General features: G+C 43.2%; 1 protein-coding gene across 17 annotated transcripts in view; it reads left to right on the top strand.

Annotated features, from left to right (window-relative positions):
* Positions 1 to 27,245, top strand: part of LOC109904040 (LIM domain only protein 7) — a 119,220-nt gene that overhangs the window by 41,138 nt on the left and 50,837 nt on the right. For 16 of the 17 annotated variants that reach the window (XM_031793293.1, XM_031793238.1, XM_031793227.1 and 13 more), the window contains 2 exons: positions 10,476 to 10,592; positions 20,378 to 20,633. In XM_031793293.1, coding sequence (XP_031649153.1) covers positions 20,416 to 20,633 — 218 coding nt within the window. In that variant the 5' untranslated portion in view covers positions 10,476 to 10,592; positions 20,378 to 20,415. Of the gene's footprint in view, positions 1 to 8,831; positions 9,023 to 10,475; positions 10,593 to 20,377; positions 20,634 to 27,245 lie in introns of those variants that run through there. The other variant, XM_031793245.1, reaches the window with a different exon arrangement.

Genomic DNA, 27,245 nt, shown 5'->3' on the forward strand with positions numbered 1-27,245 from the left:
ACTGGAGCAGCAGCACGGTCAGATGGACTGGGGACAGCAAGGAGTCATCATGTCAGGTAGTCCTGGGGCATGGTCCTAGGGCTCAGGTCCTCCGAGAGAGATAGAAAAAAAGAGAGAATTAGAGAGAGCATATGTGGGGTGGCCAGTCCTCTTCTGGCTGTGCCGGGTGGAGATTATAACAGAACATGGCCAAGATGTTCAAATGTTCATAAATGATCAGCATGTTCGAATAATAAGAAGGCAGAACAGTTGAAACTGGAGCAGCAGCACGGCCAATGTGTTAGACGTTTCATGATGCTTGTATCTAAATCAAAGTAGATCATTTTAAGACCGTTCCATACACCCGTACGCCTCAATATGAGGTCATAAACCTAGCATGAAAGTGCATCCCTGTAGCTGTGTGGGCTAATATAGTCAAAATGTTTGTCTTTGGGTAAGTTGAGCCAATGCCAAGTTGAGCAAATTGAAGTGTTTTCTTCTCAGGTGGGATATGAGGTAACAACAGGGGCTGGGAATTGGCCTAAATGGATAGTGTTAAATTGAAATGTTTCTTACAGACAAAATATGGAAAGCATATGCATAACCATGGTAACAATTAAAAGGGAACTGTTTGGAGATTATGGGATACATTCAGTAACATGATAAGAATATTCTTGGAAAATCTGGTGAAGCTGCAACATAAGACAAAAAAATAGGCTTTTTCTAGTGAGAGGTCAAACTGGTGTGTCCGAGTGGCTACACACCTCTCCACAGTGTACACTGTTCCTAAGTCATTTCAATGCACTTTTATGACTCATAGAAGAGTCATCAACTATAAGCTGCTTTTTTTATAGCTCTCCTAGCTGTGCGGTTGAAGAACTACAGCAAGCACACGTGTAGTTCTTTTGTCTGGAACACAGCCATCACACAATTACTGTTAATGGACAAAAACAGTCCATTATAAATCTCAATCTGGGTCAGATAGGCACCATTTGAAGCTTTTTCTATTGCCAATATGACTAGCTAAATTGTTAAATACGATGTTAGGCTTTAACAGGGCAATTCAGAAAATCACAGAAGATCACCATTTTGGTGAATGTAGTGAACATTTTGGACTCACAGGTGTTTGACAGAATGGCTGTCAGTCAAAACCCATACAAAGCTGTGAAGCACAGACCCTGTGATCTGATGTTATGTATAGCATGTTACTGTGCGCCACTGCATTCCAATTTAGGCACTCAGTATCCAAATCTGCCATTTTCAACCTGTAAACCAGTACGAGTATAAAGGGCTAAAGCATGTGCACTATAAACTGTATACAAAGGTATGTGGACACCCCTTCAAATTAGTGGATTTGGCTATTTCAGCCACACCCGTTGCTGACAGGTGTATAAAACTGAGCACACAGCCTTGCAATCACCATAGACAAACATTGGCAGTAGAATGGCATTAATGGAGAGCTCAGTGACATTCAATTTGGCACCGTCATAGGATGCCACCTTTTCAACAAGTCAGTTTGTCAAATTTCTTCCCTGCTAGAGCTACCCCGTTCAACTGTAAGTGCTGTTATTGTGAAGTGAAAACGTCTAGGAGCAACAACAGCTCAGCTGCGAAATGGTAGGCCACACAAGCTCAAAGAACGGGACTGCCAAGTGCTGAAGCGCGTAGAGCATAAAAATTGTCTGTCCTCGGTTCCAAACTGTCTCTGGAAGCAACGTCAGCACAAGAACTGTTCATAAGAAGCTTCATGATATGGGTTTCCATGGCCGAGCAGACGCACACAAGCCTTACATCACCATGTGCAATGCCAAGCGTTGCCTGGAGTGGTGTAACGCTCGTGTCCATTGGACTCTGGAGCAATGGAAATGCATTCTCTGTGATGAGTCATGCTTCACAATCTGGCAGTCTGATGGACGGATCTCGGTTTGGCAGATGCCAGGAGAACGCTACCTGCTTCAATGCATAGTGCCAACTGTAAAGTTTGGTGGAGGAGGAATAATTGTCTGGGGCTGTTGGTTCGGGCTAGGCCCCTTAGTTGAAGTGAAGGGAAATCTTAAGCTACAGTATACAATGACATTCTAGATGATTCTGTGCTTCAACTTTGTAGCAACAGTTTGGGGAAGGCCCTTTCCTGTTTAAGCCCCAGTGCACAAAGCGAGGTCCATACAGAAATGGTTTGTCGAGATCGGTGTGGAAGAATTTAACTGGCCTGCACAGAGCCCTAACCTCAACCCCATCGAACATCTTTCGGATTAATTGGAACGCCGACTGTGAGCCAGGCCTAATCGCCCAACATCAGTGCCAGACCTCACGAATGCTCTTGTGGCTGAATGGAAGCAAGTCCACTCAGCAATGTTCCAACATCTAGGGGAAAGCCTTCCCAGAAGAGTGGAGGCTGTTGTAGCAGCAAAGGGGGGGCTAAACTCCGCATGAATGCCCATGGTTTTGAAATTAGATGTTCGACAAGCAGATGTCCAGATACTTGTGGTCGTGTAGTGTACTTTGTTTTATTCTCCTGCTTTGAAATGGATAGAACAATATTGTAGGTTGATATGGATATACACATATTCATAATTTATATCTAAATGCTTAAACTGCCTTAAATGAATGATCCTCTCTCTATGAATACTGCCTGGAGTGTGTTCAATAAATTTGAAACATTCTAAACTATTATATACATAGAATTTCTATCTAAGACATTCTGAACATTTCAGTAATGAGTCAGGTGGCGATGTACTCGTGTGGCACTGCGGCTGCAGTGATTTCAACCCTCATAACTCTTGTGTCACTATTCTCAGCTTATGCCCTGTCCACCTGAGCATCTGTCTTTTCTGGCCATCTATTTCCTGTGTTTCAGGTGTGCAAAATCCACAATCCATTTCTCTGGATTGATTGCTTTCATTTACTCTTGCGACTCTTTCATATTCTTGCTTGTGCCTGTCGTTTTTTCCCGTTAACATTACGAACAAGGAAATGTTTGTTTTGACCTATCAGACATACCCCAGTAATGGCTGAATTGAGCTCAATGGAATACGTCTTTCCGTTGCATCCATAAGAACGCTAAAGATTAATCTGGGATTTAAGGCATCGTCTCGACAGTTATATCACAAGAAAGAGAAGAAAGATGGGTGTAATTATCGATGTAATACAGTTGAAATGTTTACAAATCACATGCGCTGAAATGAAAGCAACTTCCGAAAATGAACACTCTGATTATAGTGATATTATGTGTGATTCGCAAACAAACAATGTAAAGTATGTATAGATACACATTACAATAATTCAGTGATAATTATTCCAGTGTTCTCGGCAGTGCACACCACATAAAGAGTGAAAAAGAAGTCAATACGGTTATCCAAGCAATAATTATAACCCTAGAGCAGTAAAAATAATTTTAAACGTATATATATAATTTGTATACACTACTGTTTAAAATTTATATATTTTTTATTTCAAGTTGAGAACCAGTTCTCATTTACAATTGCGACCTGGCCAAGATAAAGCAAAGCAGTTCGACACGTACAACGACACAGAGTTACACATGGAGTAAAACAAACATAAAGTCAATAATACAGTTGAAACAAGTCTATATACGATGTGAGCAAATGAGGTGAGATAAGGGAGGTAAAGGCAAAAAAAGGCCATGGTGGCAAAGTAAATACAATATAGCAAGTAAAACACTGGAATTGTAGATTTGCAGTGGAAGAATGTGCGAAGTAGAAATAAAAATAATGGGGTGCAAAGGAGCAAAATAAATAAATAAAATAAATACAGTAGGGAAAGTTGTTTGGGCTAAATTATAGGTGGGCTATGTAGAGGTGCAGTATTCTGTGAGCTGCTCCGACAGCTGGTGCTTAAAGCTAGTGAGGGAGATAAGTGTTTCCAGTTTCAGAGATTTTTGTCATTCGTTCCAGTCATTGGCAGCAGAGAACTGGAAGGAGAGGCGGCCAAAGAACGAATTGGTTTTGGGGGTGACCAGAGAGATATACAGTGGGGCAAAAAAGTATTTAGTCACCCACCAATTGTGCAAGTTCTCCCACTTAAAAAGATGAGAGAGGCCTGTAATTTTCATCATAGGTACACTTCAACTATGACAGACAAAATTTGGAGAAAAAAAATCCAGAAAATCACATTGTAGGATTTTTTATGAATTTATTTGCAAATGATGGTGAAAAACGGGTCCGGATAGGTGATTGTAGCCCAGGAGTGACTGATGGACCTCTTCAGCTGGCTAGCTCCGGAATAATTGTTGTTTGCTCCGGGATCGACGTAAGCCGATAGTCACACGGATAGCAGCTAGCTAGCTGCGAGATCCAGGTATAAATGTCCAGAGCTTGCGGTTGAAATCTGGGGACATGGAGAGAAAAATAGGTCCGTTATGTTCCGGTCCGAGCCGCACCGTACAAAACTGGCGATAGATTTTCGAGCTAAAGGATAGCTGATGACCACAAACTGTGGTTAGCTGAATACTAACGATTAGCCAGTAAAGATGCTAACTAGCTTCTGGCTAGCTTCTGATTAGCTTCTGGTTAGCTTCAGGCTAGCTTCTGGTTAGCTTCTGATTAGCTTCTGGTTAGCTTCAGGTTAGCTTCAGGCTAGCTTCTGGCTAGCTTCTGGTTAGCTTCTGGCTAGCTTCTGGTTAGCTTCTATGGAGGATTACAGATTTTAGGTAAATAATACTTTATTTTTTAATATAAATTGGTGAGGCAGGTTGCAGGAGAGTGTTTTGAAGATGAGTTTATGGAAAAGAAAAAATATATATAAAAAGGTATGCGAAGAAAGTTGTAAATATGTATATATGCGGGACACGACAAGACGAGGACAAAAGACGTCTGACTGCTATGCCAAAAAAGGAAAAAGTGTAGGGTCACTTAGAAATGTCCTTGTTTTTTCAAGAAAAGCACATTTGTTTGACCACTAAAATAACAAATTGATCAGAAATACACTGTAGACATTGTTAATGTTGTAAATGACTATTGTAGCTGGAAATGGTAGATTTTTTTATGGAACATCTACATAGGCGTACAGAGGCCCATTATTAGCAACCATCACTCCTGTGTTCCAATGGCACGTTGTGTTAGCTAATCCAAGTTTATCATTTTGAAAGGCTAATTGATCATTAGAAAACCCAAAATTGGCCTTCTTTAGACTAATTGAGTGTCTGGACCGTCAGCATTTGTGAGTTCGTTTACAGGCTCAAAATGGCCAGAAACAAATAACTTATTCTGAAACTCGTCAGTCTATTCTTGTTCTGAGAAATGAAGGCTTATCCATGCGAGAAATTGCCAAGAAACTGAAGATCTCTTACAACGCTGTTTACTACTCCCTTCACAGAACAATGAAAACCAGAATAGAAAGAGGAGTGGGAGGCCTTGGTGCACAACTGAGCAAGATGACAAGTACATTAGAGTGTCTAGTTTGAGAAACAAATGCCTCACAAGTACTCAACTGGCAGCTTCATTAAATAGTACCCGCAAAAAACACCAGTCTCAACGTCAACGGCAAAGAGGCGACTCCAGGGATCCTTGCCTTCCCAGGTCTTCTTCCAGCCTCTTTTATGTAAGTCCCATATCTCAGCTGAATCCCAATCCCACAGGAATTTTGTTCGACATAATCGTTTTGAAGGTGACTGAACTATGATGACTAGTTCGGTATACGTTTTAGTATGAGAGTGAATAAATGTTCTATATCTATAGGATGAAACTAGGCAGCATAATGCCTCAGTTTCAATGACAACACTAGTCACAATGCCTGGTGCTGTTGATAGCTCTATCTCAGCTGATCTGGTGGTGAGGCGTCAGTACAGACCCGAGGGGCACAGAGAATAGGTTTTTATCCCATGTTCTCCTAACAAGGCCTACATCCATTACCACCCCTCATAAATTAGCATTAGGTAACCAGGCCTGTGGTAGTTTGGCCTGAACCCACCCACCCACCCCTGCAGTCCTCGCAGTACCATAAATATTAAGAATAATGTAGACTTTGTTCCAGGCCACACCAGAGAGAAAGCAAGATGTTTTATTGGCCCCATAAATCCGGGAGACGTGGAATCGGTGAACGCCTGGTTTAATTTTCACTTTGGTTCATAGGTTTGTTGGGGTGTATGGATCGCTTGCATTTGAAATGATGCAGGTCCTTGAGAGCCAGCCGTGGTGATATCACATACTGTGGTGTTGTGTCAACCCATGTTGACTTCATTAGCTAGCTTGTTTTCATCAACCATATTGGTGGCATTTAAAGAGATAGGTCACCCCAAAAATCTAAATTTTCCAGTGGTCTTGTGTTGTATAGATCAGACTATATTGTACTTTCATATACCAAATAAAGTTGAAAGATCATCTAAAAAGTAATATTGGGAAAACAACACCAATAATTTATCTCCAAACTGAATTGAACCTTTCTAATACCTATATGTTTTTTTGTTGTCGCTTTTCATGCTAAACCAAAGCAGTAGTAGAATTTTGATAGAAAGTCAGATGGTCGTCGTCGCAGCAGCAGAATGTTCACACCCAGTATACTCAGCATGTGCTCCAAGCCGCACCAGCCCCATTGCATGCTGGATAAAAGCAAGGGCCACAGGACACCACACACACGCTCAGTGTGGTGTGAGTATTGTATTACCGTCGTATGACGGGAGGAAGGCGGAGCACGGAGAGACGGAGAATGGTTGTATACAGTATATCCCTCTGTCACTGTGGTAATCACGTTAGTGCTACTTTACAGCACTATTGGTCCCCTGTTGAAGCACACATGACATACGTACTACTGTCCTCTTCACAGGTGACATATGGAGACTAATTGGAGGCAGGGTGTAAGTTCAGGAAGGTTAGAATGTGCTTTGTTTTTCGGTGTAGTTTGGTTGCACTTGCAAATCGACCCATTGAGACTCAATACTTCTACTACTAGCGTTTACTGACATTTGGGGGTCAGTATACACAAGAACCAAAAATATGACTGAACTTCTGGGGGTATATATCTCTGACAGTCTGTGAACATACGTATATGTGCAGGATGTGTGTTACTGTATTTGGGAGGTTTAAATTCATATAAATCAATAGGCCTGTGTCAGGACCTCAAATTGTTTTCTTACCTCTGCTTTTTACCCTTCAAAGTCCAATAATTTTTATGGCTGTGTGGTATTTAGTGACTGTCGTAAATAACCAAGCAAATATGGACCAAAAGCTGAACCACCTATGCACACACAGAAGGTACTCAAGTCAAACTTGAGAAAAGGTTTATGAGAACATAAAGTTCTAAAATAGATTGATACAATCAATGTACATAATTAAGCCAGTTTTATTGCCAACTATGTATGCATGCATCTTCTTTGATAACAATAAATTAACAATAAAGCCATGACCCCCCACCTCCAAAACATGCTCACATAGAAGATTGTTCTGGAATCAAACTTGTGTTCGATTATAAAACATACACTTCTTATTAAAGAGATCAGAAAACATCTATTTGATATAACCCATTTAGCCAGTGCATGTCAGAGCTATGTCAGAGCTAAAACCAAGCCATGAGGTCAAAGGAATTGTATGTAGACTTCCGAGATATGATTGTGTCAAAGCATAGATCTGGGGAAGGGTATCACATTTTTTTGCAGCATTGAAGGTCCCCAAGAACACAGTGACCTCCATCATTCTTAAATGGAAGAAGTTTGGAACCACCAAGACTCTTCCTAGAGTTGCCCTGCCAAACAAGCAATTGGGTGAGAAGGGCCTTGGTTAGGGAGGTGACCAAGAACCCGATGGTCACTCTGACAGAGCTCTAGAGTGGAGATGGGAGAACCTTCGAGAAGAACAACCATCTATGCAACACTCCACCAATCAGGCCTTTATGGTAGAGTGGCCTGACGTAAGCCACTCCTCAGTATCAGGCACGTGACAGCCCGCTTGGAGTTTGCCAAAAAGACTCTCTGACCATGAGAAACAAGATTTTCTGGTCTGATGAAATCAAGACTAAACTCTTTGGCCTAAATGTCAAGTGTCACGTCTGGAGGAAACTTGGCACCATCCCTACTGTGAATCATGCTGTGGGGGTGTTTTTCAGCGGCAGGGACTGGGAGACGAGTCAGGATTGAGGGAAAGACGAACGGAACAAAGTACAGAGAGATCCTTGATAGAAACCTGCTTCAGAGTGCACAGGACCTCAGACTGGGCCGAAGGTTCACCTTCCAACAGGACAACGACCCTAAGCACACTGCCAAGACAACTCAGGAGTGGCTTCGGGACAAGTCTCTGAATGTCCTTGAATTGCCCAGCCAGAGTCCGGACTTGAAACCAATCGAACATCTCTGGAGAGACCTGAAAATAGCTCTGCAGTGACGCTCCCCCATCCAACATGACAGAGATTGAGAGGATCTGTAGAGAAAAATGGGAGACACTCCTCAAATACAGGTGTGCCAATCTTGAAGTGTCATACCCAAGAAGACTCAAATCTGTAATCTCTGCCAATGGTGCTTCAACAAAGTACTGAGTAAAAGGTCTGAATACTTAAGGAAATGTAATATTTCTGTGTTTTATTTTTAAGAAATTAGCAAACATTTCTAAAAACCTGTTTTTGCTTTGTCGTCATGGGGTATTGTGTGTAGATTGATGGGGGGGGGGGCATTTTAATCCATGTTAGAATAAGGCTGTAACCTAACAACATTTGGAAAAAGTCTATAGGTCATTAAACTTCCCGAAGGCACTGTATGTATGTGTGTGAGTCTGTGTGCATATGGCCATTGACACAAATTGTATGTGTGCTTAGTGTGTCGATTTGTGTGCTTGTGTGTGTGGCCTCCACTCCATCCCAGCCCCAGCCTTTGTCTTGTTCTGTTGTTGTGTAAGGGGGGCAGGGGTGATTCAAGGGCTTGCAGTCGCATGGATTGTACTCTCTCTTTCCAGCTCTTTCAGTGGGGGAAGCACATAGACCTAAACACACTATTCTTTTATTGTCATTTTAGCAGGCTGTGAGTGATAAACCACACACACACTCCCACATACACTTCTCTTACACGCACACCTATCAAGAGACCAACAGGGGACTTAAACATGTGAGTGGATTTTTTTAAATTTTACTTGGGAAGGTTTGAGGAGATGGCGTAGATTGGCTTTGCCCACTACTGTAGAATCCAATGGAACAGTATGGTGATTTTAGGGTTTTGTGCTTACAGTATGTCTTTATCCATCCTATTGCTACATTCCAATCTACTGTATACAGTATGTAGTAATTTTTTAACCATCAGACCGCTTCAATAGAAGTGATTTCCATAATACCATACCCAGATCACTTTCTGGGGCAGCAAGAAGCTAAGGCTAGGGGGTGGCAGGTAGTCTAGTGGTTAAGAGTGTTGGAGCGGTAACCAAAAGGTTGCTGGTTCAAATCCCTGAGCCTGCAAAGTGGAAAAATCTGCCTTTCTGCTGTTGAGCAAGGTAATTAACTGCTCCCCAGGTGTAGATGATGTCGAATAAGGCAGCCCCCTCTACCTTAGGTTAAATGTGGAAGACACATTTTGGTTAAATGCATTCAGTTGTGCAACTGACAAGGTATCCGCTTTAGTCTAAAGACTCTTGAGCAATGTTTTTGCAGGGAAGGCCTGTAATATGCACTGTAGTTAGTATTACCCTGTGCTGCCAAAACAACATGTAATTACCATGTAATATGCAGAAAACTGAACATAAAGGGGAACTACCATCAAATAGTGGGACACCGACAAAAACGTACTAAATGGAGTAAATGCATCCCTCCACATTTTTTACATGCAAATAGCACTTGAGTTCTGTGATATCTGTAGTGCTCATGGAATGACATTATTGAGAGCTGCATTAATTTTCTAAAACATGATTCAAAGACCTACATGTTTACAAGAGGTATAGGTCAGGTCAGTGCACACAAACAAATAGCGATGTATCAGACGGTTCTGGATGAGGCAGGAAAGCAAAGAGCTGGACACTAGTGGCCACAGGAGCCACAGAGGCCAGTATAACCTTAGGACAACTATGTATGGGCATTACTATACAATAACAATACAGACATCTAATCATGAGCCATCCTAACAGTCCATACTATATGTAGGCTACGTAGTGTTCTGCTCGAATGTACTGTAAGTGTGTCCTTATCAATATATAACTATGTCCTACTGTTTTCCACTGTTTACCTGGGTTCAAACATGATTTGTTTTCATTCAAATACTTTAGCCACACTTGATTGAGGGTGCCTGGCTTTTAACCAATTGTATAGTCCCACAAGTGCAAACCCTGCCCATCGGGCACTCCTCAAACACTCAAAGTATTTGAAAGAAAACAAGTACTATTTGAACCCAGGTCTGCTTGTTTGTTCTGTTTAATAGATGTTCAGTAGAAAAGAACAGTAGAAAAATGTCTGTCAAAAAGCATATGCACCCACCCAGTTGCTGTATTTAGAGACATTGGCATTGCTCCTGTAAAGTACTTATGCATACATTATAATCATGATTTTTGTAATAACTCATGTCCTCTTTCTCCCAGGTGCTGATCTCCATATACTGGCTGGGTAGGAAGGCACAAAGCGAAACTTTCTATGATAGACCTAACCTAAACCTCAAGGCCTTCGAACGACTACTGGGCATAGCAGCAATATCTAAGGTAAATATGTAACCTTACTGTACATACTGTACGCTGTGCTAGGCTAGGTTAACACTTTATTATTCTTTCGTTATTCACTCTATTATACTCTATATAACCCATTCTTTTTTATGTTTGCCCCTTTTAGTATTATATTTATATGTGTACTGTATTAGTAGCCTGGTCCCAGATTTGTTTGTACTGTCTTGCCAATGTGTTTAACCACAGGAGTTTACACGACGAAGACAGGCTACGGTATTAGCAGTATTCAAAGTAAAGCTGCCTCACTGTACTTCAGTGGGCTAGTTAAGTTTGGGGTCCATCAATTGATGGACATTCCATTTTAATTTGGTCAATTCGGGAAGTGAATTCAAATTGCAATTAAAGAATGGAAAGATGTCTTAGTTTCAGTTAGGATTTTTCAACACTTTATTTGGAATTTCACTTCATGAAACTGAAATGAATTGGAATGGACCTCAACCCTGATGTACCTGTACATTGTTATTCAAACTACAGTTTTTGTGTTGTGTTTTACCATGTAAAGGTTTGAGTAATCAGCATAGCTACAGTACGAATTAAATCGTATGAATGAAATCCTCTTTTACACTCATACCCCATCACATCTCTACATCCTTCCTGGTATTTTAGCTATGTGTTGAGGAAGCCAGCCCATTGGCCGAGAGGCTTCAGGCTCAGAATACTTGACAGTCTGTACTAAAACCATAGCAAAGTTAAGTCATAACTGATCCAATCTCCTGACGCAGCTATTTTAATCTTGTTTACTTCAGAAGCCCATAGGTCACTTGGTACATGCATAAAAGTGTGTTCCGGTGTGTGTGTGTGTGTGTGTGTGTGTGTGTGTGTGTGTGTGTGTGTGTGTGTGTGTGTGTGTGTGTGTGTGTGTGTGTGTGTGTGTGTGTGTGTGTGTGTGTGTGTCGTTCTTTGCACATGTGTGTTTGTGTGTGTCGTGACATTGCTGAGTTTTACAGTTTGGTCTGTTTGTAGTTAGATTTACCAAGCACATTCAAGCCCTACAATTACACTCAATACCATGGGATTTTATACGATTAAAAACAGGCAAAAGTGATGATTAGTTAAAGTGATGGTTAGTTACAACATGTTCCATGCGTTTCTCTGTTCCAGTCCGAGCTCAGTGAAGCGATGTTAAGCCAAGCTCAGTAGGGAATAGCATAGAATAGCATTGTTTAGCCCTGGATTCAAAGTACATTTTTGATCGACATTGTCTGTGTCCGATATGGCACCCTATTTCCTACATATTGCACTACATTTGACCATGGCCCACGGGGATGTGTTCAAAAGTATTACATTATGTAGGGAAATGGGTGCCAGTTGGGAACAGAGGCAGTTATTGTTTCATAAAGAGCGGCTGACAAGTTGTTGCTTGTTGGGAAGCAGGCTGGTTAGAGAGGCTCCATGCCATTTTTTTTTTTTTTTTTTTGAACATTTATTTAACTAGGCAAGTCCATAGAACAAATTCTTATTTACAATCACGGCCTACCAAGAGGCAAAATGCCTCCTTGTGTGGACATGGGATAAAAAAGAAAGTAGGACAAAACACACATCACGACAAGAGAGACACCACCACACTACATAAAGAGATACCTAAGACAACAATACAACATGGTAGCAACACAACATGACAACAACACAACATGGTAGCAACACAACATGATAACACAATATGGTAGCAACACAACATGAAAACAACACAACATGGTAGCAACACAACATGATAACACAACTTGGTAGCAAGACAACATGACAACAACACAACATGGTAGCAACACAACATGACAACAACACAACATGGTAGCAACACAACATGGTACAACCATTGTTAGACACAGACAACCGTACGAAGGGAAAAAAGGTTGAGAAAACAATACATCACGCGAAGCAGCCACAAGTGTCAGTAAGAGTGTCCATGATTAAGTTTTTGAAAGTGTAGATGGATATAAAACTGTCCAGTTTGAGTGGTTACGCTAAGCCAGTCTTTAGACTGTCAACATTTATCATGGTTGTCACCGTCACACAACGCATGGCTAACTGGGTTGTGCTTGCATGAGGCAGAGTTGAAAACACTCTGAAGTTTGTGTATGGGGAAGGTGTGTGTGCGTGAGTTGTCATGTACCCAGTGAGGATAACCCTAAAGAGCTAAATGACTAAGAGACACATCACTCTGTCTTCAAATAAAATTAAAATTAAATTAAATGTTATTGGTCACACACATATATTTAGCATATTTAGCTGTTATTGCGGGTGTAGCGAAATGCTAGTTCCTAGCGCCAACAGTGCATTAGTATCTAACAATTCACAACAATACAAACAAATCTAGAAGTTAAAGAATGGAATTAAGAAATATATAAATATTAGATTGAGCAATGTAGGAGTGGCATTGACTAAAATACAATAGAAAGGAATACAGTATCAATCAATCAATAAATCAAATGTATTTATTAAGCCCTTACATCAGCTGATGTCACAAAGTGCTGTACAGAAACGCAGCCTAAAACCCCAAACAGCAAGTAATGCAGGTGTAGAAGCACGGTGGCTAGGAAAACCTACCTAGAAAGGCCCAAACCTAGGAAGAAACCTAGAGAGGAACCAGGCTATGAGGGGTGGCCAGTCCTCTTCTGGCTGTGCTGGGTGGAGATTATAACAGAACATGGCCAAGATGTTCAAATATTCACAGATGACCAACAGGGTCAAATAATAATAATCACAGTGGTTATAGAGGGTGCAACAGGTCAGCACCTCAGGAGTAAATGTCCGTTGGCTTTTCATAGCCAATCAGTATATGTATATCAGTATATGAGATGAGTATGAGTGAAGCAGTATGTAAACATTATTAAAGTGACTAGTGTTCCATTATTAAAATGGCCAGCGATTACAAGTCTATGTACTTTGGAAAGACTCTTCCTAGAGCTGGCCGCCTCGGCCAAACTGAGCAATCGGGGGAGAATAGCCTTGGTCAGGGAGGTGACCAGTCTGAAAGAGTTCTAGAGTTCCTCAGTGGAGATGGGAGAACCTTCCAGAAGGACAACCATCTCTGCAGCACTCCAACAATTAGGCCTTTATGGAAGAGTGGCCCGACGTACGCCACTCCTCAGTAACAGGCACATGAGAGCCCGCTTGGAGTTTACCAAAAGGCACCTAAAGACTCTCAGACCATGAGAAACAAGATTGAACTCTTTCGCCTGAATGCTAAGCATCACTTTTGGAGGAAACTTGGCACCATCCCTACTGTGAAGCATGGTGTTGGCAGCATCATGCTGTGGAGATGTTTTTCAGTGGCAGGGACTGGGAGACTAAATCAGGATCAACGTTGCAAAGTACAGAGAGATCCTTGATGAAAACCTGCTCCAGAGTGCTCAGGACCTCAGACTGGGACGAAGGTTCACCTTCCAACAGAACAACGACCCTAAGCACACTGCCAAGACAACACAGGCTTCGGGACAAGTCTCTGAATGTCCTTGAATGGCCCAGCCAGAGCCAGAACCCGATCAAACATCTCTGGAGAGACCTGGAAATAGCTGTACAGCAATGCTCCCAATCCAACCAAACAGAGCTTGAGAGGATCTGCAGAGAAGAATGGGAGAAACTCCCCAAAATGCAGGTGTGCCAAGCTTGTAGCATTATACCCAAGAAGACTCGAGCCTGTAGTCACTGCCAAGTTCTTTAGCAAAGTACTGAGGAAAGGGTCTGAATGGCTATGTTATTATGATATTTCAGTTTTTTTTTTTTATAAATTAGCAAACATTTCTCAAATCCTGTTTTTGTTATCTCCTTATGGGGTATTGTGTGTAGATTGATGAGGAATTAAAAAAAAAAAACATTTTAGAATAAGGCTGTAACCTAACAAAATGTGGAAGAAAGCAAGGGGTCTGAATACTTTCTGATAGCACTGTATATAGGGCAGAAGCTTCTAAGATGCAGGGCTGCGTAACCGGGTGGAAGCCGGATAGTGATGGCTATTTAACAGTCTGGTGGCCTTGAGATAGAAGCTGTTTTTCAGTCTCTCAGTTTCAGCTTATCTTTATTTTTAACCCCTTTTTCTCCCAAATTTCTTGATTTCCAATTGGTTGTTACAATCTTGTCCCATCACTGCAACTACCATATGGACTCAGATGAGGCGAAGGTCGAGAGCCATGCATCCGCCGAAAAACGACACCGCCAAGCTGCACTGCTTCTTGATGCAATGCTCGCTAAATCCGGAAGCCAGCCGCACCAATGTGTCGGAGGAAAGACCCGACACCTGGCAACCATATTACTGTGCATTGCTCTCGGTCCCAGCTTTGATGCACCTGTACTGACCTCGCCTTCTGGATGATAGCGGGGTGAACAGGCAGTGGCTTGGATGGTTGATGTCCTTGATCATCTTTTTGGCTTCCTGTGACATCGGGTGGTGTAGGTGTACTGGAGAGCAGGTAGTTTGCCCCCGGTGATGCGTTGGGCAGACCTCACCACCATCTGGAGAGCCCTGCCGTTGAGGGCGGTGCAGTTGCCATACCAGGTGGTGATACAGCCTGACAGGATGCTCTCAATTGTGCATCTGTAAAAGTTTGTAAGGGTTTTAGGGGCCAAGCCAAATTTCTTCAGCCTCCTGAGGTTTTCAGATCGTCAGAACGTCATGATGTGTACGCAGAGGAACTTGAAGCTTTCCACCTTCTCCATTGTGTTCCCATCGATGTTAATAGGGGCGTGTTCCCTCTGCTGTTTCCTGAAGTCCACGATCAGCTCCTTTGTTTCGTTGACGTTGAGTGAGAGATTATTTTCCTGTCAACACTCTCCCAGGGCCCTCACCTCCTCCCTGATGATTGAGTTGGAGGCATGTGTGGCCATGCAGACATGGGTGAACAACGAGGTGGAGGTGTTGTTTCCTACCTTCACCACCTGGGGGGCGGCCTATCAGGAAGTGCAGGACCCAGTTGCACAGGGAGGGTTTCAAACCCAGGGCCCCGAGCTTAATGATGAGCTTGGAAGGTACTGTGATGTAGAATGCTGAGCTATAGTCAATTAGCTGCATTCTTACATAGGTCTTCCTCATGCCAGGTGGGATAGGGCAGTGTTCAGTCTGATGGAGATTGCATTGTCTGTGGATCTATTGGGGCGGAGACAAATTGAGGTGCGTCTAGGGTGTCAGGTAAGGTGGAGGTGATATGATCCTTAACTAGCCTCTCAAAGCACTTTATGATGACAGAAGTGAGAGCTACGGGCGATAGTCATTTAGTTCAGTTACCTTTGGTTTCTTTGGTACAGGAAAAATGGTGGACATCTTGAAGCAAGTGGGGACAGCAGACTGTGATAGGGAGAGATGGAATATGTCCGTAAACACTCCAGCCAGCTGGTTTGCACATGCTCTGCGGACGCGGCTAGGGATACCGTCTGGGCAGGCAGCCTTGCAAACCTTTTAAAGATCTGGCCCTTTTTTTCAATTTTCACCTAAAATGACATACCCAAATCTAACTGCCTGTAACTCAGGACCTGAAGCAAGGATATGCATATTCTTGATACCATTTGAAAAGAAACACTTTGAGGTTTGTGGAAATGTGAAATTAATATAGGAGAATATAACACATTAGATCTGTTGAAAGATAATACAAAGAACAAAACATGCGTGTTTGAAATGCAAGAGAAATGCCATTATATTACTTAGGAGTCTAGCCACAATTTAGATTTTGTTCAAAAGATGGCATCAGTGAATGTACAAAGTTTTAGACTGATTCAATGAACCATTGTATTTCTGATCAAAAATGTATCAAGACTGCCCAAATGTACCTAATTGGTTTACTAATACATTATCAAGTTCATAACTGTGCACTCTCCTCAAACAATAGCATGGTATTCTTTAACTGTAAAAGTTACTGTAAATTGGACAGTGAAGTTAGATTAACAAGAATTTAAGCGTTCTGCCCATATCAGATATGTCTATGTCCTGGGAAATGTTTAGTTTGAATTATTTTTTTTTAAGGGACAGTGCATATTAATCAACATTTCAGTTAAAGTGCCAGTTTTAGCCAGCCGGCTAATTTTCAACCGCAGTCCCAGGGCAGGTTATTAAAAACAATTACAATACAGACAATCAATGAGTAGTGAGCACACGCATAGCATCATTGGACAAGCAAGACATAGCATTAGACAGAGCAACATAGCACAAAAAGCAACAGGACAAAATCCATAAAAGCATCAAAGTGTTTCCACTGCTCACAAACTACAGACAACAGACAACATGGAAACCGGCAGTACAAGCTAGGGATTATTTCACAAATCTGATTGATAGGTGTGATAGGTGGTGCAGTTATGTGTGTCTGATGGCAGTGTATTCCAGACATGGGAAGCTCTCACAGAAAAAGCGATTGACTAAAGGATGCTTTTCCTTAAGGGAACTATACAGTCACCTCTCATGGCAGACCTTGTGGATCTACTGCCATATGTTTGGGTTTTCTGATTAACAAAAGTACTGAGTAGAGGGGGAGCCAGGCCATTTAGGATCTTGAATAGAAGACATGCGTCGGTGTATTGTACAAGATTTTCCCAACTCAGGAGCTCATGCTTTCTGAGGATGTAACAGTGATGATGGCTATTGGGCTTCCTATCAAGCACTTTGAGAGCCTGTTTGTAGACAGACTGAATGTGTTTTAATGTTGTACAGCAAGCTTGGGCCCAACTAGTCAAGCAGTATGTTAAGTGGGGGAGTATCATAGATTTGAAATACAGTTTTGCTACCTCTGTAGTCAAACACTTTCGTATAAATCGGAAATTAGCTAGGTTGTATTTGGTGATTTGAATGACTTTTTCCACCTGCTTTTTAAGAGAGGTTGGAATCAAGTATGATGCCAAGGTACTTAAAATCAGATACCACCTGGAGCCTCTCCCCTGACACATAAACATCTGGCTCAGTAGCATCTGTTTCCCTCTTTGTGAAGAACATGCAGACAGTTTTTTTCACATTGAGATGCAAACACGAGTCACAGAGCCACTTTGTAACCTGGACCATTACAGTAGTGAGTTCTTGCGCAGCTTGTTGTTTGCTCTTTGCATGCACATATATCACTGTATCATCTGCATACATTTGAACTTCAGACCCAGTACAGACAGAAGGCAGCATTGACCCGTACTCTTGGGACATGCCCACATCATAGCTAAGAGTGGGCGACAGCTCATTGCGCACTCTGACACACTGAGTTCTGCCTTCAAGGTATGATTTCATCCATCTCAAGGCATCGGGGAAAAAGTTGACTTGGATAATTTTGTGATGAGAACCTCATGGTTAATAGTATCAAAAACCATCCTTAGGTCCAGAAACACAGCCCCAACAACACCCTCTTTGTCCATCTTGGACATTTTCCAGAAGAAAGCAGTTGGCCATTTCTGTGAAGTGTTTCGCTCTGAAGCCAAACTGCATGGAGTGTAATGTGAAGGGGCTGTTGTTGAGGTGGGCAATCAGTTGTTCTGCTACACACTTTTCAACAACCTTCGACACCACAGGTAGTATACTAATGGGCCTGTATTTACTCACGTCAGCAGGGTCGCCTGATTTAAAGATGGCCGTTATTATGGCCGACTTCCATACCCTTGGAAACACCCCCAGACTAATAGATGTGTTGGTGACCTTAGTAATGGGACCAATGAGTGACTCTTTGGAGTTTTTAAGAAAGGTAGAGTCCAGCCCAAACACATCTTTGGCTTTAGAGTTCTTTAGTAAGCTAATCACCTTGTTCACCTTTGACTCAGAAACCTCTCTTATGATGAAGACAGGTTGAGTGTGATTTCCTAGCACTGAGTCCAAGAAACCAGTGAAGGGGTTCTGTGTCAGTACCCTGACAGAGTCAATAAATTCACACTGAGCATGTTGATTTTACCGATACCGGATCTTTGTTGACATTTGAAATTTTTTTGACTATTTTATCGGTTAAAAGTCTCTCAGCCGACACTAAAATTGGATAGTTTCATAATACAATGTCTTAGTCTCACTGTAAAATAAATAATGTTTTGGGATACAAAAACATGTAGCATCAGTTGAAGAGAGCTACTTCTAATAAGAAACACATACCGCCCACTAGTGGTTACTAAATATAACAATATTTTCTCTTCGAAACTTATCAAACTCACTGTAAGAAGACAAATATATTACACAAACAGCTTTTTTTCTACTTTTATTTAATAATAGTTATTTCAATTAAGTCGAATAGGTTTTGTTTTGGTTCGTGGTGTTTAAGGCCAGGAGAGCAGGTCAGTAATTAGAGAGAGAGACTTTCCAGCAGGTTTGCAGAAGAGTATGTCTTCCTTAATTGACCCCCCATAGATGTAATGAATATAAACCAGGAGCTGTGCCAGGCCTGCCACGTCTGTTAACTCATCCAGCTGTAATGCATAGAATTCCCTGGCTTGTATGTGAAGCAGTAATTGTTTCAAATCATCTCCTGCCATGTCACTGATGTGTCGTGAAACAGTGTTGTTTGATGAAGACATTGTCTGTATAGTTCTTTTGGCCTTTTCCCCCAGCATTGTCTCAGCCATATCCGCGGAAGCAGGAAGAATTAAGTCCTCCACAATAGTATGGGGCTTATTTGTCCTAGCCACTCGGTAGCTCACCATATAAAACGATTCTAGCCCCTTCTTATTAATGGTATCTGTTGCTTTTAAACATGTCTTACTACTCAAAAGTCATCTTCATTCTTGCTAAAAAAAAATTTTTCAAATTGGCTGTGGCTGAGGAAAGGCACTACTTCCAATATAAGTGAACCCCAAATCAATGTAGTTCTCATCATATTTGCACCACTTGGATGGTCCAACGACGCTGTCTGTTGTTCGGTGCTTTCCAGGGTAAGGGGGCAGTAGCTCTTCGGCTGCATCAGAATTACAACTGTCAGTGTCCATGCTAGCTGGGCTAACAACAAATGTAGAATTACTGATGCTAGCATTGGATGTGGTCGTGGAAGCAGAACAACTTGTGTCATCGACAGGTGCAGGTGTCGTACTGCTGGTAGTAGCAGTACTACCAGCAGAGCTGGTATGTGTCTCTATGGACGCAGATCTTACTTTTTTGAACCAATTGATCCATTTTCGAGCAAACGGAATGAGCAGCAGCTACATTTGGCTACTTGTGACCATTAGTGGAATTCCCGTGAGAGAGTAATGGTTAATGTGATTGGATGTTAATTACTTGACTAGACTAGCTGTATTTGACATTGTGTTGTTACTTTGCTGAACACTAGATGGTTTCATTTTATTTTTGGCAGTGAAACGAGGCTGCTCAGGCGAGAAAAACATCTCACCCAAATGTATAGCCCTATTGGAAAATATAAATGGACTGTTTGAAAATGTGAAGATGTATTTTTTTTAAAATGTGAATCACTTTTTTATTTGGCGTACCCCCTATGGCATTGCGCTTACCCCTGGGGGTACCTCAGTTTGGGACTACCTGTTCTATCATATTATAACGGACAATCATATTATACACAACACTAAATAGACCTTTACTCCCCCCTTTCCTTTTCTCTACTTTTCTTCCTTACTGGACCTCTCAACTCTACCCTTTCCCATTCCTCTTCTCTCCTCCCCCTTCTCGTCCCCCATCCCTCCTCCCACCTTCCCTTTCCAATCTCCACTCGGCTATTCTCTTGTTTACCTCTTATCTTCCCTTCCACAACCCTCATTAGACTTCTCCCTCTTTCTACTTTTTCTCTCCTCTTACACTTCCCTCCCCTTTTCATTTCCTGCGTCCTTCCCCTTCCTCGTTAAATTCTCACCTCTTCCTTCTCTATATCTTCTCACTCCCCCAGGTTGTGGGATTGACGCGGAGGTGGACTCAGTCTTCAGGATGGCGGCGGAGAGTAACAAGGATTCGCTGCACTACCGCCGCTCGTTGGTCATCGCACCCAAAACGACCACACAGTTCAACCAGTTCCTGCCCACCAAGGACAAGCCAGCAGCCTACGTGCCAGCACCTCTCCGCAAGAAGCGGGCCGAGCGCCACGAGGACAGCCGCCGAAGCTGGGCCAGCCCCAAGTACACTGAGGAGGATGGCACCTTCACCAGGTAGCAGAGTCATACACATACCTATAGCTTATACACCAGAAATCAGCTACCTCGAGTCTTTATCCACAGGTGCTGCTCTAGCAAATCCTTTCGGATATACGAAGGGGCTATAGAAGTGTAAAATGTTCATTCCGGTCTGCTCACTCGTCTGTCAATGGTTAAATCATCCAGAAGGGTAGGGCTCCATTCCATTTTAATTCAGTATAATTCAGGTGAATTGGCGTCCTTCTGTTAAATGGTAATGGTATCGAGTCAAACCTTTGCCACCCAGTTTCTTTGATCGTTATGAAACTCCATTGCAACACAAGCTACAGTAAGCTAGCTCTATAAGCTTTCACATCAAATAAAACTATTGCTTTGCACTGGTGAATACTGTATAAGACATGGATCTGACTCTATGTGGTTTAAATCTATTGTATGCCATACCCTGATACTTGCCCTTGTCTTTACACACTCCTCTCCTATCATCTCCACTGTCTTTCTGTCTGTCTGCTGGTTGGTTCTCCCATGGTTGTGTATGGTTGTCCCATGTTTATGGTTGTGTGTGTGCACTGTATACCATCATATGTTGCGACTAACCTCGGAACACTGACCTCTGTGAGACCAGGTCCGAATCCTCCAACAACAGATGCATATCCCAGGATTCCCTGCCCGCCGCCCAACTGCAGTGGGCGTACGAGTACGAGAGTGGCAGTGGCGATGATTCTGACCCCGAGCGGCCGGACCCCGACCTCATTCTGGACGACCTGGCCAGCCGGCGCTTCCACAGTCCCTCCCCTGCCCTGCCTACCAACTTCGCACTACCAATCAGCCCTGTGGAGGCCGGGAATGCTGTGGGATTAGGAGTAGGGGGAGGAGTGGTTTCAGTGGCGAAAGGAGGGACCTGGCCAACGGTCACAATGACCACAAACACAAACGCCCCACCGCGGCAGACGGTGACCTGCCTCAGGTCAGAAAGCCTGATGCTGTGGGATCTGACCAGAGCGAGAGAGAAAGAGAGAGTGCTTCTTCTGTTATGCCTGCCGGATGAACGAGTGTGGGAGAAAGAAAGAATGAGAGAACGCTTCAGTTTGCATGGTTTTCTAGAACCATGAGTGTAGCAGGCCACCTTGGTCTTAACTTGCCGGCTCTTCTAACTGATTGATTGAATACGTCTGTGTGTTTGATTGATTTGTTTTATTGTTTTCTTTAGTTGTATTTGCTCGTTCCTCTTGCAGTTGGATTTGCAGTGACTTGCCATCTGAAATATCCAATTTCACATCGACTCGATTTCATTTACTTGATTTCATTTAATTTACTTGATTTCATTGATCATGTGTTTTTCGTTTTGGTTCTGCCTTGCCCTTTACCTCTATCCTTGTGTGCTCTCATTGGAGATTGTGTGCCATTTACCCAAGGATGTTCCAACACCATACGCTCCTTGCTCTGCCTTTTGATTGCTTGTACCTGCCTGATAAACCCTTTCCCCTCATACGATTGGCTGGTCTCTCTTTCTCTCTCTCTCGAGTAGCAGCAGTGGGCCAATGACGCCGATGTGCTCCCCCCAGCCTCAGATGGGCTCAGTCAGGGTGGACCACCACCGTCCTCTCCCCACTGACAGCCTTCTCCGACAGATGTATGACGATTCTGAAGATGAGGAAGATGATGTTGGGTATGCTGACCCCATTCAGGACGACCTGTACGCTCGCAAAGTGGGTGCGTTGCCCAAGTCAACTGTCGACGTGTCATATGACAGGTTTCTGCCCAAGTTCTGGACGCCTGAGGAGGACACCCACGTGCAGAAGATCAAATTGGGGTCCCAGAGGAGACCCTGGTACAAGAAGATCCAGGGCTTCAGGTCTGTGGACATACTGACACAGGGTGAGGGGGGGACGATGCAAAGAGGGCCAATGTTAAAGACCGCACATGCACAAACACTTACAGCATCATACCCCATAACACAGATTTAACGTCATCATTTAAAGCACTTGCATTCCATTCACATGTTCATACTGTACATTTCAAATACTATATAAAACATTAGTACATACAATGCCAACATTTACAAACCACACACATCATTTCCTTACTCTTTCTTACATTCACTATTTCTAATGGCACATCCCATTCTTATTGCTAACAATACTTTATCACTCTATCACCAACTATTTTCATTATCTTTCTATCACAGTTTCCTGTTTCGATCTCTTTCTATCACAACATTTTCCAGTGATTCCCTATAGTCTGTTTAATGCATGTGATTCTAACATCATTCATAAAGCTTTCATTTGATTGATAAGTTGGGTCCCCACTGCTGTGGGGAACTATTCTACTCTACTTTTACACGACTTCACTGTATTGATTCCACCTGTCTGACTACTGCTTCTCCGTTTCTCTCTTTTCTTCTCACTTTGCCTTACTCTCCTTTTCCCCACTCTATTTTCCCTCACTTTCCCTCATCAATCCTCCCCCCCCCCCGCCCCCTCTCTCTCTCGTTCTGTCTCTCTCTCTTTTCTGCACCCACTCCTCTCTGGGGCCATAGCCGAAAGAAGTCTGGCGGCTCATCCTCTGACGACTCTGACTGCGATGTCAATCGCTGGCTCTCCTCAGCCCCTTCCGGCCCCTCCCCCTCCTCTCACCCCCATGCACCTGAAGGCTCCGCCCACACCAGCCTCCCTGCTGGTCAAAGGTCGATACAGCTGCTCGATTGACTGTGAAATCACAGGAGCACTGGTCTAACGCATTGCCTTAAAAGGGCAGGAGTTCTGATTGGCTGCCCTCCCTCATGTACTAACAGCGATACTGTGCTACAAAGCTTAGCTAGTAACTGTGCCCTAACATGCCTTGAAGAGCAGTTTTGAGAGTTATACCAGTTATACTGAGGTATAATCACTTTGCTGTCTTGCTGTTTAGTCCAATTTGCATCAGTACATATGTTAAGATACTGTACTGTGTTTGCCAAGCACTTACGATTTTAATAAGCTGCTTCAGAATACAAGGTCCTCAGTTTGATGCAGCCCTGTTTTGAATCAAATAGCCTTCCATTTTTTAAACCTCCTTTTCCTAGCTCTTTCTGCTTTCCTCCTATTCTACTTGCATGCAACTCATCAACCCTCTGTCCTGTCTCTCCTTCTCCTCTCTCTTCCACCCCCCCCCCTCCTCCAGTCCTTACAACACTCAGCCACAACACACTGCCCTCTACCAGCCCCCCAAAAAGCAAGCCACCAACATCCCATACTTTGAGCGCTTCCCGGTGGTATTCCCTATGATCGACCCCACCTCCGGCCCCCGGCTGGTCAAATGCGAGAAGCGTCCCCTTCTGGGGCGTGACAACCCCATGGATCCACCAGAACAGTTGGATGAGTCCCTGGCAAGCATCGTCCCTGACCTGGAGAATGACGACATGTTCGCCCGACGCACCCAGGCCTTCCACTCCAACTCGGCGCTGGCTGTGCTGAAAACCCGGGTGTGCGTAAACCACTTGTCCGGCCACCTCTACGCCTCGAACCCCCAGCTCAACATCACCACCCAGCCGCAGACACCAGGCAAGGATCACAAGACTGTCATCCCCGACATCGAGAGGGACGACTTCATCTTTCGGAAGGTCAACCAGCCCCAGGATGGTCGGCGGCAGAGACCACTGTTGGGTGCGGCCGACAGCTACAACCCGATGACCATCCCTGAGCCCTGGGCACTGCCTGCCAAGCTCCAGGCGCGGCTGCTCTGCGCCCCCTCACCTTTGACCCAGGAGGTTGAAGCTGAGGGCAGGGAGAACCATGAGGAAAGAGGAGATTGTGATGGGCACCCTAAAACGGACGACATGTTGCTGAGGAAGTTTGGGATGGTGCTCGGGGTGGGGGTGGGGGCAGTGCGTGTCCAAGGTCAGCGGTCATATCTAGGTATGTCGGCCAATCAGATGGGTCCGTCGCTGCCCACTTCCTGTAGCGAGGGTGACCTGCAGAAGATGGTGGCGATTAGGGAGGCGAGTCGGCTGAGGTACAAGAAGAGGATGATGATTGAGAGGTTAGCCTTTCTGAAGAGTTAGGAACTAAAATGGCTGCTGAAAACAACAACTTCGCTACAGTGCCTGTTGCTCTCAGGGCAAATCTCATATGGCACCCCAAACCCTATATAGTGCACTGCTATGGGCGACAGGTAGCTTAGCGGTTAGAGCTTTGGGCCAGTAACTGTTGCTGGTTCAAATACAAGGTGAATAATCGGTCAATGTGCACCTGAGCAAAGTACATAACTCTAATTTGCTCCAGGGGCGCTGTACTACTTTGACTGACCTGGAGCCACATAGGTCTACCGTATAAGGCTCTAGTCAAAAGTAGTGCACTATATAGGGAATAGGGTGCCATTTGAGACAGAGAGTCAAATCTCCAGGTTGTGTATTGTTGTTTTCTTCTTTAACCCCCACAACTCCTGCCCCCACACACACACCGGTGCTGTTTACTTCTAATAAACCCTTTTCTGTCTGTTATTGAAGTGCCCTAAATCGCATGTGGACATGTATTGATATGGAGTGGTGCTTATAGAAGGACCTCATAGAAGGAAATTTCAATTAACTATATTAAGCACTTCTCTACCAAAAACAAACATGTGCCTTTCACACTAACTGCAACAAATTGATAAAAGACAACTTTACAGTAAATGTATTTTTAACACATAAACCCAGTGGTGGAAATGTAGAAAAATAACCCACGGTTATGTTACCTCAGCTTTTGAGAAAGTGGTTTGATTGATTAGGTCAAACAAATGACTTTTTTTACGCAGGTTGTGGTATTTTCTGAAACCATACAAGCTATACGATTCTGAAGCTCTAAAACGCAACACTCTAAGTAAATGACCTTTCTGTACAACTTGTATAACTGCTGCTAACCTTTTTTTAAGTGCTAATTTTAGACACCACCACATGAGTACTGTCGTCAATGCATTGACCAAAAATGTATACCTCCATCGGAATTAACACAACAAGACCCCATTCTGTTATACATTTGTTTGTTTTTTTGTTTTTGTTTTTTTTTGCTCATGGATTGCCTTTGCCTGTGAATTTAAAAATACTTTGTCCCATGCTTAATAAAAATAGACAAAAACAGGCTGAAAACTTGTCATGGAATTAATCGGAGGTGGTTCACAAATGGCGAAGCATGATATCACCCTAGCACCTCTATTTGCCTTGGAATAACACAGTGTCTCTCAACATCAGAGGACTTCACACTGAATTGGGGGAGCAGTATGAGCGCAGTGGTATGAAAAGGGATTTGAACATGAGTAAGATCTATAAATAACTCAAGCTATTGACCCCACACTCACTCTCATGGACAGACCCTCGTAACATGGCCCATGCTTTGGCTGAGAGTTTCCGTTTAGGGGGGTGGAGACTTCGCTAGTTTTGTTAGTATCTTTTCTCATAAAATACAGTATATTATCTCCATCCTGAACCTAATCAAGCATCTTAAGCAATTATGCAATATTTTTGTTTGGGGTTTCTGAGATGAACCCCATACTTACCCCTAGACACTGCATCAAACCTGGGTTCGAAATACTATTTGAAATCATTTAAAATACTTTAGCTGTGGTCAATTGAGCTTGCCTGGCGCAATGGATTCAATAAAGAATTCTCAAAAGTGCAAACCCCACTCACATGGCACTCCAGGCACTGGCAGTCAGGCTGAAGTAAACTCTCAAAGTATTTGAGACATTTCTAATAGTATTTCAAATCAAGTCTGCACAGCAGAGGTAGATGAGCATACGTTTTTTAATAACGAAGACAGACATGAAAACCTAGACTGAAATTCCCCATCGTCGTGTGAGGGGATGAAAGCTGTTACCTGCCACTCTTGGCAACGTGAAAACACATACACAGTTTACACACACACTGACATCACTCCCCTCCATATGTGTTTGGACAGTCAAGATACATTTTTTTAACTTGGCTCTATACTCCATAATTTTAGATTTGAGATCATGTCTTTCATTTTAGGTGACAGTACAGAATGCCACCTTTTATTTGAGGGTATTTTCATACCAATTACAAATGAAAGCACTTCATGTTACTAGCCCCCCCCCCCCCCCCCCCCCCATGTGATGAGGTCCTAAGTATTTGGACTAAGTTCACTTGTAGCTTCACTGTCCAAATACATATGGAGGTGAGTGTACATATGAAGCATACACACTTTCCCTCTCACAAATTCACAATCACACTCACACTCTTTCTATTTCTCTGTGTGGCACACTCACAAGACAGGCCATTCGAACATGGGTCTGAAGCATCTGGATGTATTTCCCTCACACATGGAAAACTCCTGTAGAGTTTCCAGTGACATCACCCTAGCTGTGGTCTCAAAGAGATGAAAGGAAGGTGTTACTCTAGCTGTGATACACACCCACCTTCAATGAAAAGGACAGTGAAACCCCAGGAGGAGGAAGCTGAAGTGGAGTGGCACTTGACTATGCATTGCAATGAACCATTATGTGTCCATCCATGCACTTGACCTTTTCCCCTTCCTTTTCCCCCTACTATATGAATCTTGAAGACAGAGGCTGGAGGTAGCATTCCCTTACCACAGGTCTAGGATTAGATACCCAATCCTGAATTTAGCCATTAGAGGGAGAGAAAAACTCCAGACA

This window comes from Oncorhynchus kisutch, linkage group LG2 (genome assembly GCF_002021735.2).
Source record: "Oncorhynchus kisutch isolate 150728-3 linkage group LG2, Okis_V2, whole genome shotgun sequence".
NCBI classification, from domain to species: Eukaryota; Metazoa; Chordata; class Actinopteri; order Salmoniformes; family Salmonidae; genus Oncorhynchus; species Oncorhynchus kisutch.